This window comes from Myxine glutinosa, chromosome 1, assembly GCF_964187855.1.
Source record: "Myxine glutinosa chromosome 1, kmMyxGlut1.1, whole genome shotgun sequence".
In the NCBI taxonomy this organism is placed as follows: domain Eukaryota; kingdom Metazoa; phylum Chordata; class Myxini; order Myxiniformes; family Myxinidae; genus Myxine; species Myxine glutinosa.
The window spans coordinates 81,212,197-81,237,150 of NC_136261.1; the positions used below are offsets into that span (position 1 = coordinate 81,212,197).

General features: G+C 44.8%; 1 protein-coding gene across 1 annotated transcript in view; it reads right to left on the minus strand.

Annotated features, from left to right (window-relative positions):
* The window catches only part of LOC137425572 (metalloprotease TIKI1), a 200,493-nt gene extending 175,925 nt beyond the window's left edge, over window positions 1–24,568 (minus strand). Inside the window, exons 1-2 of the mRNA XM_068114135.2 lie at window positions 24,214–24,568; window positions 18,262–18,525 (exon numbers count right to left, since the gene is read on the minus strand). Of these exons, the coding sequence (XP_067970236.2) occupies window positions 18,262–18,525; window positions 24,214–24,303 (354 nt within the window). The 5' untranslated portion in view covers window positions 24,304–24,568. The remainder of the gene's footprint in view (window positions 1–18,261; window positions 18,526–24,213) is intronic.
* Between the last annotated feature and the right edge of the window lie 386 nt (window positions 24,569–24,954).

The following is a 24,954-nucleotide window of genomic DNA, read 5'->3' on the forward strand; positions in this document are numbered from 1 at the left end:
ACAGCCTTTTATTTAGAAGGCACAGAGAAACAGAGACGAAGATACAACTTACCAACTCTTACCTACTAATAACCCCGACTTGGCACCTTCACACTCTGACACACCCACACACACACACACACTCACAGGGAAAAAGACACTGGTTAAGGGCGTACCGATGAATGTGCTGGGATTCCTCGCAATTGGCCACGTGGTCTGGTGTGCGCAGTTCGGTCTTCACGTGCAGCCTGGACGAGGTCAAATCAGCGCAGGTGGGACGAGCTGCCACGCAGGCAGACAACTTCAGCTCAGTGTAGAAAAGAAATGCTTGCAGGTCAGCTGGATGGAGCAAAAGATCGGCGCAGAAGCGATTGGTGTCGACGAAGAACAAAGGCCAAAACACCTGTTGTTGGAGCTAAAACAAGAGAGTCCAGAGAAGGGTGTCGTCCATGTGGCAAAATCCCAGGCAAAGAGAATCGTGTCGTCCATGAGGCAAAGAGAGAACAGAGCAGGAGGTCGACCTGTGTGCAGCGAAAATCCAAAGACAAGAGAGAACAGAGCAGGAGGTCGTCGACGTGGCGAAATCCCAGGCAAAGAGAGTGATCATGCGCTCCTCGTGGGCTTTTACCAGACCCGCCCACGCCCTTCAAAATGTTCCAGAGCCTCCCATTGGCTGAGGCTTGTCGAATCCTGGCTAGGTGTTCCCGCCTCCTCAATGGTCACGTGGGCCTGTACTTCTGGTCACGCCTTCCTGCACATTAGTGATGGCTTCTCCCAGCCACAAAGGCTTGACATCCTGCCTAACTACACGCATATTTGGTCTTTATTACTACACAATGGGAAAGGGCTAATCTTTACATTCAATAAGACATATCTAACTACTGCAGGCTACATGTTGTCGTGCAATGAACTATAGGGGGTTTGCCTTTATGGTACAACCGCAACAATATATATCGATATATACGTATATATCTGTGCAGTGTCTGTCTTGTGTTGTGTTGCCTTGTCACTGAACTACTCTCTCAAACTTTTGTAAAATTGTACCAAACTTCTGGTATGCACCTATCTCTCCCATCGTTATGTCCTAAGGGTATTTTTTTGAAAAATTTTCCAATATATATTGTATTTTTGGGGGGGGGGGAATTTTTTGGGTGAAAAACATTTTTTTGCACCTTAGGTTTTCAACTTCAATTGTTTAGAAAATGTAACCACGAATATTACAAATACATTTGTGCATTATGATTGTTTGAATTATGATTGGTGTAAACCATGACAAAACAGCAACTCCGGTAGAGTCATTTATCTACATATCTACATATCTGGGCAGTGTCAGTGTTGTCACTGAACTACTCCCTGAAACTTTTGTTTCCGTGGTTGTGAAGTGTTTTTAATAACGTGGTGGTGGTTTTGAATCACGTGGTGGTGAGGTGTTTTGAATTACGTGATGGTGAGGTGTTTTGAATTACTTGGTGGTGAGGATTTTTTTAATTATGCGGTGGTGAGGTGTTTTGAATGAGTTGGTGATGAGGTGTTTTAAATTATGTGGGTGTGGGGTGTTTGAAATGACGTGGTGGTGAGGTGTAATCGGCCCTAACTTCCAGTCCGCACCTACCACTCCCCTATGTATGTGCTGAGGGGATTTTTTTTTTGATTTTTTTTTTTTAAACCAAAATCTTCAAGCAAAATTGCTTATTAAAATGTAATATCACAAACACTACTAATACATTTGTGCAAAATAATTGTTTGTATTATGATTGGTGTGAAATTGTAAATAATGACAACACACCAATTCAGGTACAGTCATTATCCTCAGCTAAAATAAGCCCGTTCCTCTGTAACGTCGTGTGGTGAGGTGAGCGTAGTGAGCCGAGCCAAGCTAGTATATATATATATATATATATATATATATATATATATATATATATATATATATATACATATATATATATATATATATATATATATATATATATATATATATATATATATATATATATATATATATATACAGTCATGTGAAAAAATAAGTACACCCCATGTAAAGTTTTGACTTTTTCAACATATTTCAACATACAGCTATTTGATCTTCATTTCAACAATATTGATAGATAAAGGTGATATAATATAACAAATATCATGAAACATTTACATTTTGTAGTCCATTGTATAATTTAAATAAATATAAATGCAAATTTCGCATGTGGAAAAAGTAAGTACACCCCCACATTTATCACTACTTCAAATACCTAAAATTAGTATCAGGTGCACCAGCTCAGGTGCAAATGATTAGAACATCGTTGGAGAGGATCTTGGAAGAACCTGTCTTATTTAAACCTCAGACATTTAGTTTGGTTTGCTCTTTGTTGTTGAAGTGTGCGGCATCACCATACCCAGATCAAAAGAGCTCTCTGAGGCCTTCAGAAAGAAGGTTATAGATGCCTACGAGTCTGGGAAGAGATTTAAAAAGATCTCCAAACAATTTGAAATCAATCATTCGACTGTCCGGAAGATCATCTACAAGTGGAGAAGATTCCAAACATCTGCCAACTTGTTCAGGCCAGGCCGTCCCAGCAAGTTCTGCCCGAGAGCAGACCGCAAGATGCTGAAAGAAGTCTCTAAGAACCCCAGAATGTCATCACGGGACCAACAGGTAGCTCTTGCCACTGTTGATGTCAAAGTGCACAGGTCTACCATAAGAAAGAGGCTGCACAAATTTGATCTACATGGGAGGTGTACAACAACAACAACAACATGCATTTTAAGGCCATGTTCCCTGCAAGAGCGGGGGTTAGCCTTGCGGTCCCCATGACAATCTTCTCCATTTTGCCCTATTTTCTGCATCTCTCCTTGTTAACCCCCTTGCCCGCATTTCTTCTTCCACCATCTTTAGCCAAGTCTTTCTCAGTCTTCCCCGTCCTCTACTTCCTTCTACATTAACTTCCATCACTCTTCTCAACCAATCACTTTCATCCTTCCTCAATACATGACCAAACCATCTCAACCTGTTCCTCTTCACAGCATCAATCACAGGCAATATTCCCATCATCTTTCGCAATTCATCATTTGTCTTCCTCTCTCTCAATGATACTCCGCACATCCATCGAACCATTCGCATTTCCACCCTTTCCAGCCTTCGTTGCTGCTCTACGTTCATTACCCATGTCTCGCTCCCATAAATCATAACACTTCTCACACATGCAGCATACACCTTTCCCTTCAGCTTCAGCAACACTCTCCTCCTCATCAGCACGCCACTCAGTTCCCGAAACTTCTTCCATGCACATCTCACTCGAGCAACCATTGCCGAGTCTGATCCACCTTCTCCATTCAGCACGTCTCCGAGGTAGCAAAATGTTTTCACACCTTCCAGCTTCACGCCGTCTCCAAGATCCAACTCAACATTTCCTCCATCTGCAGCTCCCTCTGTGCACACCTCACATTTGAATGTAGCTGCCACACTGGTTAATGACCCTCTCAGACCACTACATTTTTGATGAACCCACTCAGCACACATTGTACATTGAATGGAGTTCACTCCGACACCCTTCCTGCACACAGCACACGGCCACTTCCCAGTTCTTTCCACCTCACCACATGCTTTACCACTTGCCATCACCTTTGTCTTTCCGATATTCACCTTCAGACCTTTTGTCTCCATACATTCCTTCCACTTGTTCATCTTTTCCTTCAGTCCATCCATACTTTCCGCAATCAACACCAGATCATCTGCATACAACAACTCCCACGGTAAACCCTCCTTTTACGGTCTGAGCCAGCACCTCCATCACAGCTACAAATAGTAGTGGACTTAGTACCGACCCCTGATGCACTCCCACCTTCACCTCAAACTCACCACTGTTCCCGTCCTTCGTCCTTACAGCTGTGCATGCTCTTTTGTACATTGCCATCACTACTCTGATCAACCATTCCTCCACTCCTAACTTCCTCAATGCCCATGTCAATACTTTGCGTGGAACCCTATCGAATGCTTTCTCCAGATCAACAAACCCAAAAAACAACTTCTTCCTCTTATCCATGTACTTCTCCTGCAACTGCCTCACAATGAAAAGCGCATCTGTCGTTCCTCTTCCTGGCATAAATCCAAACTGCATTTCGTCGATCTTCACTTTCTTCCTTATCCTCCTCTCCAACACCCTTTCCAATACCTTCATTCCATGCTCCAATAACTTTATCGCTCGGTACGAGCCACACTCCAGAGGGTCACCTTTCCCCTTGTATAGAGGGACGAGGGTACTCAGTTCCCAATCCACTGGAATGCGGCCTTCTTTCACCACCAGATTACAGATCTCTGTCATTCTCTTCACACCCCAACTTCCTGCTGCCTTCAACATATCTCCCACAACTCCCGTCAGCCCTCTCGCTTTTCCACTCTTCATTGCTTTTATCGCTTCCTCAACTTCCTTCTCAGTTATCTTCTCTGCCGGTCCTAAAACTGGGTTACTCTCTATGTTGCCATCCCATTCATTCTCTGTATTCAACAGCATTTCCATATATCTTTTCCATCTTCCTTTAATTCCATCTGGGTCGACACGATTTGTCCCACTTCATCCTTCAAGCAACTCACCCCCATCACATCACACCTCTCTTTCGCTATGTGCTTTGCAATCCTGAATACTGCTTTCTGACCCTCTTCCGAATCCAAGCGTTCTCCGAACATTTTCCTACATGCCTCCTGCGCCTTTGCTACCTCTTTCTTTGCAGCCTTCCTGGCTGCCTTATAACTTTCATGCTCTGCTGTTTCTGCTCCCGTACCCTTCGCCTTCTGCCACACTTTGAACTTCTTCCTCTTCTCGTCAATCCTCTTTCCAACCTCAACATCCCACCACCATGTTTCCGAGTGCCTCGGTGGTCCTTTTGTCCATCCACATACCTCACCAACGGCTCCCAACAGACTAGCTTTCATTGACATCCAACCACTTTCAAGCTCAACCACATCATCCTCTACCCTACTCAGCCTCTCTTTTAATGCCTCCCTTACTGTCACCTCTTTCAACCTCCACACCTTCATTCTCGGTTGGTACTTCACCCGCCGAGCTCTCCTCGCACCTTTCCCCCTTATGTCGCAGACAACCAAGTGGTGCTGTGAAACAGCCTCCTCCCCCGGGATCACCTTTGTGTCCCGGAGGTGCCCCCTATCTCGCCGATGCACCATCAGGTAGTCAACGGTTGTCGTCGACCCACCTGACGTGTATGTAACAAGCTTATTGTCCTCTTTCTGGAACTGAGTATTACAAATCAACAAATCAGCTCCATCAGCAAACTCCAAAATCCTTTCACCTTCTCCATTTCTCACACCATATCCGTAACCCCCATGAACTCCCTCAAAACCATCCATACTCCTTCCCACATGTCCATTCAGGTCTCCTCCCACCACAACAACTTCCTCATCTTTCACGTTTTCCATCAGCTTCTCTATCGCACACCAGAACTTGTCCTTCTCTTCATCGCTTCGACCAACCTGCGGAGCATATCCCGAGATGACGTTCACCAAGAGCTTTCCAATCATCATTTTCACCATCATCAACCTATCATTCACTCTAGTCACACTCACCACACTGTCTACAAACTCCTCAGAAAACAGGACACTAACACCATTCACGCCCTCCGGGCACCCTTGCCACACAAACTTGTATTTCTGTCCCTGCCTACCCTTCACCATTCTCACACCACTTCCCTTCCATCTCGTCTCTTGCACACAACATATGTCCACTCTTCTTCTGACCAATACTTCCACCACTTCTCCTGATCTCCCTGTCATTGTCCCCACATTCCATGTCCCAAACCTCAGAAACCGATCTCCACTTTGCAGGGCTGCAGGGCTGCACCCTGCCCATATGTACTTGTGATTGTCATGGTTCTCTTTTGAGGCAATGTTTTTATGGCCGGATGCCCTTCCTGACGCCAACCCTCTTAGTCGTCTCTTACGACACGCAGGGATACGGTGTACCTATTCTGACCAGGGTACACACTGGGAAACGTTTAAAACATGTAAATTCTGGGGGGGGGGGGGGCGTCAGCATCACGGCTGCGGTTTAAACATATTCCAACAATATCCAAACAGAACGATGAAAAAACAATCCGGGAAAAGTCTCCAAGCGAGAACGTGGATTTGAGAAAGAAGGAGCAGAGGCGGAAGAAAACGAGATACAGGGGGCGGGGCACAAGCCGAGACGAGGAGGAGAGCAAACAAGCACGTGTCCGGGAGGAGAGAAAGAATCAATATAGAATTCTTTGTCTCAGAGGTGAGGTGAGGGGGAGAAAACAAAATAAAAGAAACAAGCAATACAGCGAAGGAAATAACCCAAACCAACAAAACACCGACGGGGGGAGGGAAGCCCCAAGTCACCAGGCCACGCACGAGGTACGACTCAGAAAACGATTAACTACACACAAGTTTGCACGAACCACAAACCAACACCAACTAGAAACCTTTCCTGCAACATGCAAACAACATGCAACAACAACAACAACTAACAACATGAATGATAATAGCATAATATTAATGTGATTACAAAACAACATTAATGCTAATAATATCCGTCCTCTCCAAGACATGTTTCCTCCTTGAACAAATGCTGTGTTAACATGTATAAATAGCTTGTTGTGGTGTTTCGTGAGAGCACCCCTACCAGAAGTAAAAATATTATAAACCACAAACATGTATGATTACCTTTTGAAACAGTCGCTAATGCTGTTTAACAGTAACACTAAACTGGATGTATGTATGTGACATCGTGAACCAGGTGAACCAGGTGAATGTGAACCAGGTGAACTGTTTGAGTGTAAGACGCATCACGACGTCGTGAGACATTGTGCTGTTCCATTCCTTCCTTCCTGGGAGGGATTGGGAGACGAATTTGGAATAGAGGGGGGATATGGGAGACAAGACGTAGAGACAAATTTGTAAATACAAGGAAGGGCTAGGGTAATGTAAGCCGACGATGGGGGGGGGGGGGGTACGGACAGCTCGAGACGAGCCTGCTCTGCTCGCTCTTACGCGTCCCTGTGCTGCATTACCTTGTGTTTTTGTGAACCTTTGTGCCCTTTCCGCTTTGCTGGTCGTGCTTTGTCTCCCCCCACCCCAGGACCATGGGGTGTTGCCATGGAAACATGTTGTTGCCAGGAGGAAACCTTTCCTGTCCAGAAATAACATCAGGGCAAGACTAAAGTTTGCCAATGAACACCTAGGCAAAGACCAGCACTTCTGGAACAATGTGCTCTGGACAGATGAGTCAGAGGTAGAGCTATTTGGCCACAGTACCAGAAGACATGTTTGGCGAAAACCAAAGACAGCATTTGACCACAAGAACCGGATACCAACTGTAAAGCATGGTGGTGGAAATATTATGGTTTGGGGCAGCTTTGCTGCATCAGGGCCTGGGCAGCTCACCATCATAGAATCCACTATGAATTCTTCATTGTACCAGATGGTGCTTGAGGATAATGTGAGGCCATCTGTCGGGAAGTTGAAGCTCAACCGAAGGTGGACCTTGCAACATGACAATGACCCTAAACATACCAGTAAATCCACCAAGGAATGGCTGAAAAGAAAGAAATGGAGGGTTCTGGAATGTCCAAGTCAAAGCCCGGATCTACATCCCATCGAGATGTTGTGGGGGGATTTGAAATGAGCTGTGCATGCAAGAAACCCTCAAACATCGCACAGCTGAAAGAATTCTGCATGGAGGAGTGGGCAAAAATTTCTCCCAGTCGATGTCAGAGACTGGGAGACAGTTAAAAGAAACGTGTACTTGAGGTTGTTTCTGCCCAAGGGGGCAATGCCACCTATTAGAGCCAAGGGTGTACTTACTTTTTCCACATGCGAAATTTGCATTTATGTTTATTTAAATTATACAATGGACAACAAAATGTAAATGTTTCATGATATTTGTTATATTATATCACCTTTATCTATCAATGTTGTTGAAATGAAGATCAAATAGCTGTATGTTGAAATATGTTGAAAAAGTCAAAACTTTACATGGGGTGTACTTACTTTTTCACGTGACTGCATATATATATATATATATATATATATATATATATATATATATATATATATATATATATATATACACATACGAAGGAAATGTAAAAAACATTTTTAAAATATTTATCTAGACACCATAGATTTTTTTTCTTTCTTGTATACAGAATCGAGCCTCGTGAAAGAGCTAACATTTATCACACAAACAAATCGAACAGACAAACAAAATATATAAAAAGAGGGAGCGGTAGACAAGATGGGGAGAGAAGGGAAAGCACACAAACACAACATTTGAGAGCAGGGACATCGGGAGATGTGTGGGAGGGAGAGAGCTTGGGGGGAGGAGGCGTGGGAAGGGGGGGGGGGGGTGGGAGAAGTATAAACACAAGCACACTAAGGACTTCCAGGAAAGAAGTTGGTATTTCAAAAAAGTGGATTTGGGGTGAAATTAGAGGGGGTAGAAAAGATCAAGGTTTTGGATGGGGGAAGATAAGAGATGGTGGTGAACAGCTGTTTTAAAGACCTGGAGGGAGGAGTGGGATTGAAGAGAGTGAGGGAGTTTGTTCCAGAGGTGGGAGAAAAGAGGAATGAAGGAGTGAAGGTGAGCAGAGAGTCTTGCTTTTGGCAGTTTAACCATAAGAGGGTTGCAGGCAGATATTGTGCGACCTGTCGGAATATTTGGGGGACAGAGCCCAGAGAGAGCTGGGGGGTGGGGGCAAGGCCGGAGAGGAGTCGCTAGAAGATGGAAAGACCACCAACCTGCCTGCGGTGAGTGAGTGACAGGCCCTTGGAGTTAGTTTCATCGCGGGAGATTCCAATGATTCTGAACGCTTTGGTTTCAACAGCGTGAAGATGAGCTTGGTGTGAGGCAGGAGCACCAGCCCAGAGGGGAGAGCAGTATTCCATTGAGCTGCGGATGAAAGCCTTGTATGTGGTGAGCAGCTCAGGTGTGCCAAGGAAGGCCTTCGCACGACAGAGGATGCCCAGTCGGCGACTGGCTTTGGAGGCCATATTTGAAATGTGGTTTTCCCAGGAAAGATCATGGCAGATAGTGAGACCCAAAAGCTTGAGTGACATAACTTCTTGGAGAGGATTATTCAGAAAGTGGATGGGAGGGTTGTCCAGTCGGTCTTTTCGGAGAGACATCGTAAGAGTGTGAGATTTGTCAGGATTGAAAGACATGTTCCACTTCTGTGCCCAGTCTGTGATTTTGTCCAGGTCTGCAGAGAGTGAGGAGGCTGCAGACTGCCGATCTGAGGGATGAGGAATGGAGCGACAAAGAATAAAGTCATCAGCAAAGAGATAGAGAGGATTTTCAAGAGAGTCTAAGAGATCATTGATGAAGACCAGAAAAACCACAGGGCCCAGAACACTGCCTTGGGGAACTCCAGCCTGAACAGGAAGAGGAGATGAGAGAAACCCATTCAGGGCCACACGTTGACTACGACTAGAGAGGAAGTCCACCAGCCATGCATGGAGATTTCCATGGATACCAAAGGAGGAGAGTTTGGTGAGCAGAGTGGGGTGCCAGACCATATCGAAGGCATGTGACATGTCAAGGGAGACAGCTCTAATTTCATGTTTGGCATTGAGGACCTCCATCCATTGTTGAGAAAGCAGAAGCAGCATGTCCAGAGTAGAGTGACCAGGTCTGAAACCAAATTGATGATCAGAGATCAAGCCATTGGAGAAGAGGAAAGATTTCATTTCCGAAGCAATGATGGATTCCATGACCTTGCTGATAATTGGGAGAAGGCTGATTTGTCTGTAGTTGCTAGGATCTGTTTTTGCACCTTTATTTGTGCAAAGCGATGATGTTGGCTGATTTCCAAGCAGATGGCAGATGACCTTGAGCAAAAGAGAGGGTGAAGAGAACAGAGAGAGGGAGTGAAAGAGCAGAAGAACACGATTTTAGGACCCATGGGCTGATGCCGTCAGGTCCAGTTGCAGAATCAGAGTCGAGGGATGACAGAAACTTTCCCACCTTGTCAGGAGGAAAAGACACAGAGTCCAGGAGCAGCTGGGTACGACTGGGTATGGTGGGTACAGAGAGGGATGGGTTTGGGACACAAGATTTAGAGGGAAACACAAAGTTGAGGCATTCAGCTTTTTCACGTGCAGAATCAGCCATGTTGCCATTTGAGGTGAGGGAGGGGATGGAGGGGGAACAAACACCAGAAACAGATTTGACCAGATGCCACCAGGATTTGGAAGAGTGATCCACCGTTTGCCCTTCACGTGACTCGTGGTGGTCCCTCTCGGCTCTCCCCCCGTTGGTATTTTTGTGCACATAAGATTGTTCACGGTTCTGTTTCAATATTATTTAAATATGTATAACCTTTCCCCTTCAGTGTTTTACTCAGTGGTATTTTACAACACGCTGTTTTTCTTCCTATTTAAAAGGCTTTTCTCAATTTCCTCTCCAACTCATTCCACCTCAAAAAAAAGAAATTCAATATCTTATACGTCTCCCTCACTACATGGTCTAAATTCACATTCATTCCATCCCTCCTCCATCATTCTGAACCGGATTGCTAACTTGAAAATCACAACAAACCCAATTTGTTTTCAATGTTCGTCTTTCATTAATCATCCACTTTCTAAACTCCCCTCTTGCCCCTCCCATCCAAATCCCTCCCCTTGCACCTACACTCCTAAACTCCCCCCTTGCCACACCACTCTTAAACTCCCCCCCTACCCCTCCACTCCTGAACTCCCCCCTTGCCCTTCCACTCCTGAACTCCCCCCTTGCCCTTCCCCTCCTAAACTCCCCCCTCACTCCTCCCCTTCAAAACTCCCCCCCAACCCCTCCCATTCAAATCTCCCCCCATACCATTCCTCTCCAATTCTCCCTCCTCTCCCCTTCTCCTCAAAGCTGCCTCCTCCCCACTTCGTCTCCCTTCTATCTCATACCTCCACCCCCCCCCCAACCTTCTTCTTTCCTCTGCCCCCCCTCAAACAACCCCTCACTGTGCCTCATCCCTTCACCTTCAAACCTTTCATCCTCCTCATCCTTCCCTTTCTTGGAACTCTTCTGCAATGGCTGACACACTAACAACTGCTCTCCCTACCTCCCCCTCTCATCCTTCATCTTACCCTACTCCTCCCCTCCCCTGTCCTGTACCCGATGCTCCCCCTCTCTCTTCATTAACGGTATGGACCTCAAACATCCGGGGCCTTCGCTCAAACCTGACTGATCTCTCCATACAGGTTGCTTCTGACAATCCAGACTTGATCTGCTTAACAGAGACTTTCCTCCTTCAAGATGTCTCTGATTCCTTAATATCTCTTCCTGGTTACTCCCTCCTCCGGTCTGATAGACCTGAGCCTCGGCCTGGTGGTGGGGTGGCTATCTTTATCAAAAACTCTCTTCCTCACTCTCCTTGCACTGCCCTCTCTCCTCCTCACCCCCAGGAGTACCTCTGGCTACGGCTTCCTCTCCGCTCCCACCTTTTGTTCATATGTGTTCTGTACCGTCCCCCAAACAGTGATGACTCCATCTACATTTCACTGTCTGACAACATGGACCAACTTCTATCCACTCATCCCAACTCTCTCTTCCTCATATGTGGTGACTTCAATTGTCATCATGCCACCTGGTTGGGTGTGGGTTCCTCTCTCACCAGTCATGGCACCTCAGCAAAGGACTTCTGTGACTCACTGGGATTGACACAATCTGTCAATTTCCCGACCCGGATCTCAGCCAATGGAGTATCTTCTCTTCTAGACTTGGTTATGACTAACTTCCCTGCTAATGTCTGCTGCTCTTCTTCTGCTCCAATCGGTTCTTCTGATCATGTGCTTGTCAAAGTGGACATCTCTCTGGCCATTCTCAGAGAGCCTCCTCAGCGTCGACGAGTCTGGCATTTCACTCAGGCCGACTGGGACGGTCTTCAAGCAGCCATCAATCGTCTGGATTTGTCTCCCATCTCCACTGCCTCTGACATCAATTCTTCCTGGGAATTCTTCCAAAGCAAACTGATCTCTCTCATGCATAGATTTATCCCATCTCGCCTTCAGTTGTCTTACCCTTCCTCCCGTCCATGGTACACTGAATCTTGTGGTGAGGCAGTTGCCCTGAAACAACTTGCCTTTGCCTCTTGGAAGGCTAATCCAACTGAAGGAAATCTCAGTTCCTTCCACCAAGCTCGGAACAAGTGTGTGTCTACCCTCAGGAGTGCCAGGAAGCACTATCTCTCCTCACTCAAGAATGAACTCTCAAACCTGTCTCCTTCCTCCAAATCCTGGTGGCATCTGGTCAAATCCGTTTCTGGTGTTTGTTCCCCCTCCATCCCCTCCCTTACCTCAAATGGCCACACAGTTGACATCGCACGTGACAAAGCCGAATGCCTCAACTCTGTGTTTGCCTCAAAATCCTTAGTCCCAAACCCATCTCTCTCTGTTCCCACCTTTCCCAGTCGAACCAAACTGCTCCTGGACTCTGTGACCTTCTCTCCTGACAAGGTGGAGGAGTTTTTGTCAAACCTCGACTCTGATTCTGCAACTGGACCAGATGGCATCAGCCCACGGGTCCTAAAATCCTGCTCTGCCGCTCTATCTCACCCTCTCTCTGTTCTTTTCACCCTATCTTTTGCTCAAGGTCATCTGCCAGCATCCTGGAAATCAGCAAACATTACCGCTTTACACAAAAAAGGTGCAAAAACAGATCCTTGCAACTACAGACCAATCAGCCTGCTCCCAATTATCAGCAAAGTCATGGAATCCATCATTGCTTCGGATATGAAATCTTTCCTCTTCTCCAATGGCTTGATCTCTGATCATCAATTTGGTTTCAGACCAGGTCACTCTACTCTGGACATGCTGCTTCTGCTGTCTCAACAATGGATGGAGGTCCTCAATGCCAAACAGGAAATCAGAGCTGTCTCCCTTGACATATCACGTGCCTTCGATACGGTCTGGCACCCAGCTCTGCTCACCAAACTCTCCTCCTATGGTATCCATGGAAATCTCCATGCATGGCTTGCGGACTTCCTCTCTGGTCGTAGTCAACGTGTGGCCCTGAATGGATTTCTCTCATCTCCCCTTCCCGTTCAGGCTGGAGTTCCCCAAGGCAGTGTGCTGGGCCCTGTGCTTTTTCTGGTCTTCATCAATGATCTCTCCGGCTCTCTGGAAAATCCTCTGTATCTCTTTGCTGATGACTCCACTCTCTGCCGCTCCAATTCCTCTTCCCTCAGATCGGCAGTCTGCAGCCTCCTCACTCTCTGAAGACCTGGACAAAATCACAGACTGGTCAAACATGTGGAACATGTCTTTCAATCCTGACAAATCTCACACTCTTACTATGTCTCTCCGAAAAGATCGACTGGACAACCCTCCCATCTACTTTCTCAACAATCCTCTCCAAGAAGTTCTGTCGCTCAAGCTTTTGGGTCTCACCATCTGCCATGATCTTTCTTGGGAAAACCACATTTCCAAGCTGGACTCCAAAGCCAGTCGCCGACTGGGCATCCTCCGTCGTGCGAAGTCCTTCCTAGGCACACCTGAGCTCCTCACCACATACAAGGCTTTCATCGGCAGCTCAATGGAATACTGTTCTCCCCTATGGGCTGGTGCTCCTGCCTCACACCTGGCTCGGCTTCACGCTGTTGAATCCAAACCTTTCAGAATCATTGGAATCTCCCGCGATGAAGCTATCTCTGAGGGCCTTTCACTCACTCACCGCAGGCAGGTAGGTGGTCTTTCTGTCTTCTACCGACTCCTCTCCGGCCTTGCTCCCCCAGCTCTCTCTGTGCTCTGTCCCCCAAATATTCCTACAGGTCGCACAAGATCTGCCAGCCACCCTCTGATGGTTAAACTGCCGAAATCTCGGCTCTCTGCTCACCTTCACTCTTTCATTCCTCTTTTCTCCCGCCTCTGGAACAAACTCCCATACTCACTTCAATCACACTCCTCCCTCCAGGTCTTCAAAACAGCTGTTCACCACCATCTCTTATCTTCCCCCATCCAAAACCTTGATCTTTTCTACCCCCACTAATTCACCCCAGATCCACCTTGTTTGAAATTCCAACTTCTTTCCTGGAAGTCTTGGCAGTGTCCATACGTTTTATACCTCTCCCACCCCCCCCCCCCCCCCTTCCCATGCCTTCCCCCCAAAGCCCTCTCCCTCCCACAGTTCTCTCGATGTCTCCATGTCTCTCGGTCCCTGCTCTCAAATGTTGTGTTTGTGTCCTTCCCCCTCTCTCCCCATCTTGTCTACCGCTCCCGATGTTATTTGTTTTGTGTGTCTGTTTGTCTTTCTGTGTGATTAATGTTCGCTCTTTCACGAGCCTCGATCTTGTATACAAAAAAAAAGAAAAAAGAAAAAGTGAGACAGATAAGAGAGTTCGGTCTTGAGAACGGAGAGATATTGTTTCCTGGCTCTCCTGAGGGTGGACACACTTGTTTCGGGCTTTGTGAAAGGAAATGAGATTTCCTTCCGTTGGATTTGCTTTCCAGGAGACAAAGGCAAGTTGTTTTTTGGCAACAGCCTCACCACAAGATTCCGTGTACCATGGACGGGAGGAAGGGTATAACAACTGAAGACGAGATGGGATAAATCTGTGCATGAGAGAGCAATTTACTTTGGAAGAATTCCCAGGATGAGTTGATGTCAGAGGCGGTAGAGATGGGAGACCAGTCCAGATGATTGTGGCTGCTTGAAGACCATGCCAGTTGGCCTGAGTGATATGTCAGGCTCGTCGACGCTGAGGAGGCTCTCTGAGAATGGTCAGAGAGATGAATGGTCAGGAGAATGGTCAGATATGAAACATAATGAAGCTACGTGCGTATGAAGCCTTCAAAACTATTTGCTGTACAGCTGGCCTCACTCTACTCACTCATGGAGTCACTAGGAAAATGATATGTTTGCCATTTTGGTGCTCTGCTCAGCCGAAGGTATTTTCGGAAGTCTCATTGTGATGCCCTATAACTTTTCTGTTTTGTGAAAAAGAACCAAAACGAATGTTAAAAGGATCATAAAATATTGTGGCGGTTGGAGCCAATATGCATCACGGGCGTTGTGCAGGCGACATTAGATGTATGTCTCAGGCTTCAGGCCTCAGGCTTCAGGCCTCAGGCCTCAAGCTTCAGCCTATGAGCCAGTTTAATTCCAATATATCCGAACGATATAACCACATTGTATTATATTATATATGCACATAAGCAATAGGAATGTTTTTGCTTCATGTACATAACTCAGGTTATTTTTATTTTCAGGAGCAATCGATCGAGGCAGCGGTCTGTTGCCAATACATTGTCTATATATTTGGAGCAATTTGTGTAATAAATGCAGGAAGTAGGCCTCAGGGCTTAAGCCTGTGGGCCAGTGCAATGGTAATCTATCCGAGCTATATAACCATGAAGTATTATATATTATGCACATAAGCAGTAGGCATGTTTTTGCTTCGTGTTCGTAACCCAGGTTATTGTCCCCCGTCGCACCGCGGAGCGAAATGGGGACTATGGTTTTCCCCTCCGTCCGTGTGTGTGTCCGTGCGTCCGTGCATGCGTGCGTACGTGCACTGCAATATCTTTATAAAAGTAAGCGAAAGACCGAATTCTAATTTGGTATGTGGGTGCAACTAGGCATATGGAAGAACCCTATTGAAAATTAGGTCGCCACGTCAAATTCCAAGATGGCTGTCAACATATCTAAACCTTGTGAGCGCGATATCTTGAAAAGTAAATGTCTGAACATTGTGAGCAGAATATCTTGAAAAATAAATAAACTACTAACTTCTAATCCGGTGTGTGGATGTATCGAGGCATAAGGAAGAAGGCTATTGAAAATTGGGTCGCCACGTCAAAATCCAAGATGGCCGCCACCATATATAATTATGTCTGAACCTTGTGAGCGAAATATCTTGAAAAATAAACGAACTACTAACTTCTAATCTGGTGTGTGGGTGTATCTACGCATAAGGAAGAACGCTATTGAAAATTGGGTCGCCACGTCAAAATCCAAGATGGCCGCCTTGCGTCTTCCACTTTGTCAACTCACATCACTTCACCGAAGGGGGACCTAGGCGTAACGCTTGTTTTTTGTTTTTTTTCGGGAGTGATTGAGGCAGAAGTTATATTTAACTTAGTAGTGATATTAGTAGTAGTGATATTGCCAATACACTACCCAAATAAAGGGATGAGCAATATTTGTTTCATGAAATAACATTTTGTATGTAATTTTGGTATGTAATCTTTTTACCCCCGCCAGGGAGTAATGCATTCGATCGTGTCCGTGTGTTTGTGTGTGCGTGTGTGTGTGCGTGTGTGTGTGCGTGTGTGTGTGCGTGTGTGTGTTTGTGTGTTTGTGAACAGGATATCTGGAAAAGTTCTGAACGGATTTGGATGAAAGTTGGTGGGATGATTGCACTTGGGATAACGAAGAATTGATTAGTTTTTGGTGAAGCTCAGGAAATTATTCCGGATCCAGGAAGTTTTTTGGGGAATTTTTTTGGTGAATTTTTTTTTCTGTTTTCCTTTAAAAACTATTTTCTCTGCAATAATTGGACCGATTGAGAGCAAAGTTTTACCATAGGAGGGACGCGGTCTGCAGAATATTGTAATGGTAATTATGACGTCACAGGTCACGTGGTTCGGCCGCCATATTGTTTTGAGTGAAAAAAACGAATTCCAATTTTCTCCAAAACGCCTGAACAGATCGAGGCCAAACTTTGCAGACAGAATCGCATACCCATGACGAACAAAAACGTCAGCGAGCATGACGTCATGCATCACATGGTTTCAGAGTTATGACGTTTTTAAGCACAAACATTTAAAACCTAGCTCCTCCCTCATTTGTGATCCAATCGAGGGGAAACTTCACAAATCTGTTCAGCATATCAGTCTACTAAAATGCCCTTTTGGAATTTACGATAGGTCACGTGGTTTGGCAGATATCGTTAATTAAACGCAAATAATAAAAACATTTATATCTCTTGAACCACTTCATTGATCGATGTGAAACTTCATACTGTAGTAGAAGTCATGAAGCGTAACAAGTGGGCAAAAGTTGAAGGTGATTGGATGTACGGTCTGGAAGTTGGAAGTTGTTATTGCGTGAAGAAGAAGAGTCTTCGAATGTGGACGATCAATTATTTATCACATGTGCAGACTTGCAGGCATCGTTTGACACAATGTCCCGGGTTAATTTGAACCTCAAATAAAATTATAATTCCAGATTTGTCAATGGCTGAAGTATATTAACAAACGAATAAAATAGATTTGGCAAAATTCTAACTTTTTTTTGGAAAGATCGCATATCCACCCAGGGTTGTGAGAGGCTGAAGAAGAAGAAACTTCGCATGCGCTTCCCAGACCAAATAAATAATTCTGGTTTTGTATGTAATCTTTAAAACAGCTGTTCCCCACCATCTCTTATCTTCCCCCATCCAAAACCTTGATCTCTTCTACCCCCGTTAATTCACCCCAGATCCACTTTTTTTGAAATACCGACTTCTTTTTTTCCTGGAAGTTCTAGCAGTGTCCATGTGTTTTATACCTCTCCACCAACCCCCCCCCCTCAACCCCCACTCCCCGCCTTCCCATGCCTCCTCCCCCCAAGCCCTCTCCCTCCCACAGATCTTCCATTGTCCCTGTTCTGTGCTGTTGTAATTGTGTGCTTCCCTCTCTCTCGCCATCTTGTCTCCCGCTCCCTTTATGGTATGTCCGTTTGTATGTTTTGTATGTTTGTTGCATGTTTTGTGTGTCCGTTTTATTTTTTTTGTGATCGATGTTAGCTCTTATACGAGCCTCGATCTTGTATATAAAAAATGAAAAAAATAAAAAAAATTGAAAGACAGCCCAATGACGAGTGCTTCCCATTTGTTTGGCAACTATATCGGTTCCCAATACAGCTCGAAATTGTCATGACAATAAATAAGGCTCAAGATCAAACTTTGCAAAGGGTAAGATATTATCTTCCCTCCTGTCCCATCTTTGCTTCCACCCTCATTCTCAAAAGGATACTTGTATATAATATTATATTCCATTAACCAGAGATATATTAGACCGACCTCCTTAACATACGACCCCTCACCCAACATGTCACCTCCAGCCAACTTGAGTAGTGACAAGGCGAGATTGGGCATGGCCTACGTCATTTCTAAAACAGCAGGAAGCCACACAGCTTTAGTTCAGGCCTTACCGCACCCAATCAACCTCTTGAGTCCCCTCCATCTTACATGATTCTGCAATCCCCTCAGTTTATCAATATTAAACCAAAACGGTGCACCATATACATTGTCCAAGTTGACAAAATGACTGGAAATGACCGATACCTCGAGGCGGGTGTACAGAGACGCCGGCAGCACTTCCCGGAGCCTCTGGCCTTGTGGAAGCTTTTGGCAGGATGCGATAGCTCCCAGCGTGGCCGGTTCTCCCAACTCCAGCTCGAAGTACACGTCGTGGCTCTGCTCGAGCGCACGTTTTGCATTCTTGGGTACGAAGGGCCAAACGAGGTCGTAAGACACGTGGATGGTGCCAAAGAGGAAAGCGGGTGGATCCCGGCCAACCCTCCACAAGAAAGAGTTCAGGTCACGTTGCTGTGAAACATCATGCACATGTGTGGTGTCAGCCTTGATTAGCAACACAAACCTATGGACAAAATATTGTAGAGAGACCATCCATCGGAAATTGGCATAAAAGGAGGGAATTATTACATCATCAATAGTACACGTCACTATGTAATACTCTGTAATATCCAATTCTACACATAGTCAGGTTCACTATGTTTTTTCGTTCAAAATCATGGTAGATTAGCAAACCTATACATTTTTGGAAACGTTATTACATGGAAAATCTGAAAATCAATGTTTACATTTGCCAATTCCGACCAATTCGATTCGACCAATTCGACCAATTCGACCAATTCGACCAATCGACCAATTCCATTCGACCAATTCGACCATTCGACCAATCGCTTCGATCGACCATTCGACAATTCGACCAATTCGATCGATTCGATTCGATTCAATTCATTGAATTCGATTCGATCGACCATTCGACCAATTCGATTTCCCAATCAATTTGACCGACCTTTGCTTGTGTGGAACGGACTGTGAAAACGATGCGGACTATATTGTCGGATACGACACACAGGACAGTGATGACGAACTCTAAATGGCATATTCTGTAATCGTGTATGTTTGATGCCATTGACTGCCTGTGTATATTTTGTCATTGACTGCCTGTGTAGATGTGAAGTTATACTGACTGCATGTGTATGTATGATTTTGCTGACTGCCTGTGTATGTTTGGTGATATGAATTATTGTGACACATTTTGATGTTATTAACTGCCTGTACAAAATGATAACATGTATTTGATTATGCAACTTATCGCGAATATAAAGACAGTATTTTGCAATTCAAAACCTTTGATTCGTGTCTTACCATTCCCCATAGCACTAATTTGATACTTTCATTGGATTCCTTGTCCCTGAAAATATAGGATTAGTATATTTTAAAAAGTTTTTAGGGTAATTAGAGGCAGAAATAGAACAAAATATGTATTTTACAGTGGCCATTTTGAAAATCCAAAATGGCCGCCATACAGGTATCTCTCCAAATGTAAACATTGATTTTTAGTTTCCTTATGCTATAACCTTTCCAAAAATGTATAGGTTTGCTAATCTACCATGATTTTGAACGAAATATAATTTATTGACATAGTGAACCTGACTAACAGTCAGTATAATTCGTTTTTACGTTTCCATGATTCTGCACTCACCATCTTCTTTTCTCAGATGTAATCGCGGGATCTTGGCTTAGAGACATGCATGTGAGTCGAACGTGAGGCCTGCTCAGCCGTTTTGAGAAAGATTTTGGAGAAAAACGTTCCCCACCGACCACACAAGAAGGTGGGAATAAGAATTTTGGGCCTTTAAAGGGGCATCCAAACGCTCAGACAACATCGATGCTAATCTAACCTATGACACCCTACAAAATAGATATGATGTGTCTTTTTCAGAATTGCGATTTATAAAGCAGATAATTTTGTTTGCGATTATAAGTCAAATTCTTCTTCTTCTTCCTCTTCTTCTTCCTCAAGGTTAGCTGTGACGTAGCACCATGAAGCTGAGCACCACTTCCCTATTGTTTACGGAGTTATAGTCAGGTTCACTATGTTAACAAATATAATTTCGTTCAAAATTTTTGTAGATTAGCAAAACTATACATTTTTGGAATATTCAGAGCATGAGGAATCCAAAAATTAATGTTTACATTTGCGTAGACACCTTTGCGAAAATGACACTCAGGACAGTGATGAAGATAGTCAGGTTCATTATGTTAACAAATATAATTTCTTTCAAAATTTTGGGATTAGCAAACCTGTACATTTTTGGAATCTTCAGAGCATGGAGAATCTGAAAATCAATGTTGGCATTTGCACAGACACCTGCATGGCCGCCATTTTGGATTTTCAAAATGGCCGCCATAAAATACATATTTTGCGCGATCTCGGCTTCAAGTCAACCTAGAAACTTAATTAAATATGCTAATCCTATGTTTTCTGGGTCAAGGAATCCAATAAAGGCCTCAAAATAGTGCTCAGGATTATAGAAAAGCAACAAACAAAGGTAATTGAAAACCATTGTCTTTATATTTGTGATATAACTGTATTACATAATACATGATATTGCAAGTCCTTTGAAGTTATAGGTTGTTATAGGAAGTTATAGGTAGTACCAAATTGAACTATAAGTCCTATACACAGGATCTACGAGGTCTATACCGTTCAGGAATATGCTTTTACAGATCTTCATCACTGTCCTGAGTGTCATTTTCGCAAAGGTGTCAGCGCAAATGTAAACATTAATTTTTGGATTCCTCATGCTCTGAATATTCCAAAAATGTATAGTTTTGCTAATCTACCAAAAATTTGAACGAAAAAACATAGTGAACCTGACTATTATATCAAGGAAAGATTTAACTCAAACAGCGAATAATTTTCGATTTTCCACAAATATTCCGGGTCGATATGTCCTTTGTGCTTGTGGTAATACAAACCGAGAAGGTTTTGTAATGCTACACCATTGGCCAAAAAATCTGAGGGTTGCCCAAAATTGGATGAGCTTTGGACGAAATACCCCAGTGTGGATCGGGTCTCCAAGATGTTCGTTTTTGTGTTCAGAATATTTTACAGAACACTGATATGAAACAGCGGAGATGCTAGATCTTGTGCTTATCCACCACGATTGAAAGAGAATGCCATCTTCACAATTAAGTGGAAGAAACAGCCGTCACTCAAAGCTGTAACACCATCTCAACCGAGCTACCAGCATATGGACACGGGCGATTTGAGTGGTGAATCGAACACCTGTGTTGGTCTACCGGCGAGCGATCTATACTCGCTAGATGTGTTGGCTAACATTGCCGCCATCTTGCCCTATGCATCTGAAGAGCTGAAAAACCATAGCTAACAATACCCACGCCCACCACACAGACCCCTCCACAATCCCCCATCAACCATGTGCCCGATCAACCATTTGTTGAGTCCGTTCCGTGTCATGTCCATGCCATATTTATTCTGGAGTTAAATATAACTTATTTTATTTATCAATTAATACAAAATCCTCGATAAGCCTTCAATTGAACGGAAAAAGAAACCTCCCAATCTGTAGTAAAAATTCGACCGGCGTTTTCATCTGCACTACTAACACCGCCATCTGCACAAACACCATCTTTTTCTGAATCGCTCTCACAAGGCTCAAAACGATTCGGATCTACAATACCTCCAAAAGTGTTCCTATCACTAATTTTGTCTTCAATAGTTTCTTCAAAATCCGACTGATCAGTTTCAACATACCGAGAACATTCAGAGTTGTTAATGACAGTGAAATCAGTATCGGAATCCGATCAATACACTTTCCGATCAGTATCGGAATCCGATCAATACACTTTCTCTATGTAAATCCACCATTTGGATCAAGGTGAGTTCATAATCTGATGTCACTGGAAAAATCGAAAATCGACACTCTAGGCAGTCGAGGGTGACATCGACACTTTCTGATTGGCAAAGATAAAAAAACAAAAACAAGAACAACCATTCAAATTAGACAAGAGATTAATGATTTTCAATGGTTTTCAGCATAATTTTTTTTAACATTTGATTTCCCCTATAAGTACTTGTGGAGTAGTAGTAGTAGTAGTAGTAGTAGTAGTAGTATCAGTATTAGTATTATTAGTAGTAGTATTAGTAGTAGTAGTAGTAGTAGTAGTAGTAGTAGTAGTAGTAGTAGTATTCTGCAAAAAATTTTACCAACTTTTTTAATATCGCGGGTTCAAAGGTTCATTTACAATCATGACATAAGAAAAGCAAAATCTTATTACACCAGGTATTCTCCTCACGGGGATGTTTCTGCGCATTTGAGGACCTGTACCTGCCTGTACCTGTCTGTACCTGCGCACCTGTACCTGCAGCCTACGAACAGCACCCACTCCAGCGTGCATATAATATACTTGTTTAATCTCCAAAATGGATGCGAGAATTTCACTTTGAGGATCGATTCATCAAAACACGAACGCAAGTTCGAGTTTGATCGACGCTGGGGGGCGGAGGGGAGGGCGAGAGACGGGGGGTTGTAGGGTCACGGAGGAAAGTGTACGACCGGGAGGGTAGCTGGGGTGAGCCGAGAACGGGGAAAGCCGCTTGTGCTAATCTGAGAGACGCCTGTGACTAAAACTTACTGAACGAGTGCTGAAAGTGACGGATGGCCGAGCTTTGATGTGCCTTGGAATGCTTGAGCACGTGAGAGGAGACCCCAATCCTCCGATGTAAATGGGGTCGTAATGAAATGACATTTACCTGCCAAATTTTCATTGTAGGATTGCGAGTTGTTTTTATAATTCCGTGTTTGATGTAACAATGTCAAACCACTCAATCCTCTACAGGCCAACCAATGAAATTAACCCTTCTAATAGTCCAATGGTATCGTTTGTGCCATCCACCCCCAAATCTGGCTGGGGGCGGGGCGGGTGGAGGAGGAGGAGGAGTTGGGGGCGGGCCTTAAAATAGCAGAAGGAAAGTTGGTAATTTTTTATCATTTGAAATAGGTTAATCCGGCTATAATTCGCGCTAGGTTTTTCATTGCAGGACTGCTTTGTGGTTTTCCTAATTAGATCATTTAAAGTTAATTGGCAATCTTAATCTTTGCGACCAAAGCGTTAGAAACGTAATCCCATCGATTTGAGGTTTGCAATTGTGCAGCGTGTCGGCGTGACGCTGGTTTAGGGAGACGAGAGCACACCTATACACACCTACACACAAGCACACAGGTAAATCTACTTTCATGGTCACAATTATTCCCACATTGTTGCTCAACTTTTTTGTCCCAAGTTTTTCACAAACAGCTTAGCAGGTGTTTTCTAATTTGTCCAGGGTGCAGGTGATAACTTGCTGACTCTTCGCGCACGACACCGTGGGATCTTTAACGTCCGTCATTGCAGATTTCTCCTCCGGCTTAATGTCCATCCGAGAGGTAACACTCACACATTGCATTGATGCCTCACACCAGGGCGGAAGTTTACAGCTGGGATGCGAACCCAGGCCGGACAGCTCAAAAGACGAGTGTGCACACCTAGGAGGCTATTTTATCTGCCACACTCATACAGGTAAATGCACCTATGCAATATCGCTTATGCACAAACTCATAACCCCGATATATTCTGATTTTTTTGTTTTACTTTAAGAAACTCGAAGAAAGTGAGAACTTTTTCCAAATGTTCAACCTTACATTTAATACATAATTACCTGTACTAAAAAAAAAGAAGGAGCTAAGATCTTCATAAATGTGATTGGGAAGTTTTTGAAGAGATTTCACGAAAATACAAAATTACTTGCGTCCTATAAAATAACGTCGGCCCCTACAGTACTAATTTCAAAGTGCAAACGAGAGAGAAACCACACGAGGAAGAAGAAGAATAGGAAGAGGAAGAAGAAGATGAAATGCAGAAGAAGAAGAATTAAGAAGAAGAAAGAAGAAGAAAGAAGAAGCTACAGGACTTCCGGCGGCATTTCTTTCAAATGTTCCCGCACCCAGCAGGAGCGACATAGGCTGCAGATGGCCCAGGCAGGGGGCTGGGAGGCCGCCGCTCCAGCGGACCCCCTTGCGCAGAGAAAAGGGGGCGAGCGAGGAAGAAAGGCAGAGGGGAGATGCAGATAATGAGCAAGGGTCGAGGAATAAAAGGCCACCGAGACCGAGCGGGCGAGAGACAAAACAGTCACCTTACTTGTTTGGGAACTTCACAGTGCAGTGATCCTGGGCTCGCGTGTCCGAGCGTCCCGCACGGAATTGTCGCAAGTACGAGCAGCCAGAGCATGTTGAGTTCAAGGAAGTTTCACCCAAGTTGGGCTGGAGATGTGGACGGAACAATTTGAGTCGACAACGGTGGCGAAGTGAGAAAAGAAAATAAATAGCGGGAAGAAAAAAAAATGGGGGGCTACCGGATTTGAAAGAGCTCCAGATCTCCAGGTTATCCACGCACGAGAGGTTATCCACGCAGGTTATCCAAGTGTGAGTGAGTTCGCTACTGCCTCCTGCGTTTGCCAAAGGCCCCGTTGAGCATGCACGCTACTCCTAACACTACCCCTTCCTCTCGTCCTGAAACTTTGATCCCTCAACCGCCACAACCCCCTCCCTTCCTCTCCACCCCTCCCCTCCACCCCTCCCTTCCCCTCCACCCCTCCCCTTCCCCTCCACCCCTCCCCTTCCCCTACACGCCTCCCTTCCCCTACACCCCTCCTTTCCACCCCTCCACTCCTCCTTCTCGCTCTTCACCCCCTCCACTCCTCCACTCCCTCCCTTCCACCCCTCCCTTCCACCCCTCCACCCTCCCTTCCACCCCCTCCACCCCTCCCCTTCCCCTCCACTCCCCTCCCTCTTCCCCTCCACCCCTCACCTTCCCTACACGCCTCCCTTCCCCTACACCCCTCCTTTCCACCCCTCCACTCCTCCCCTTCTCGCTCTTCAC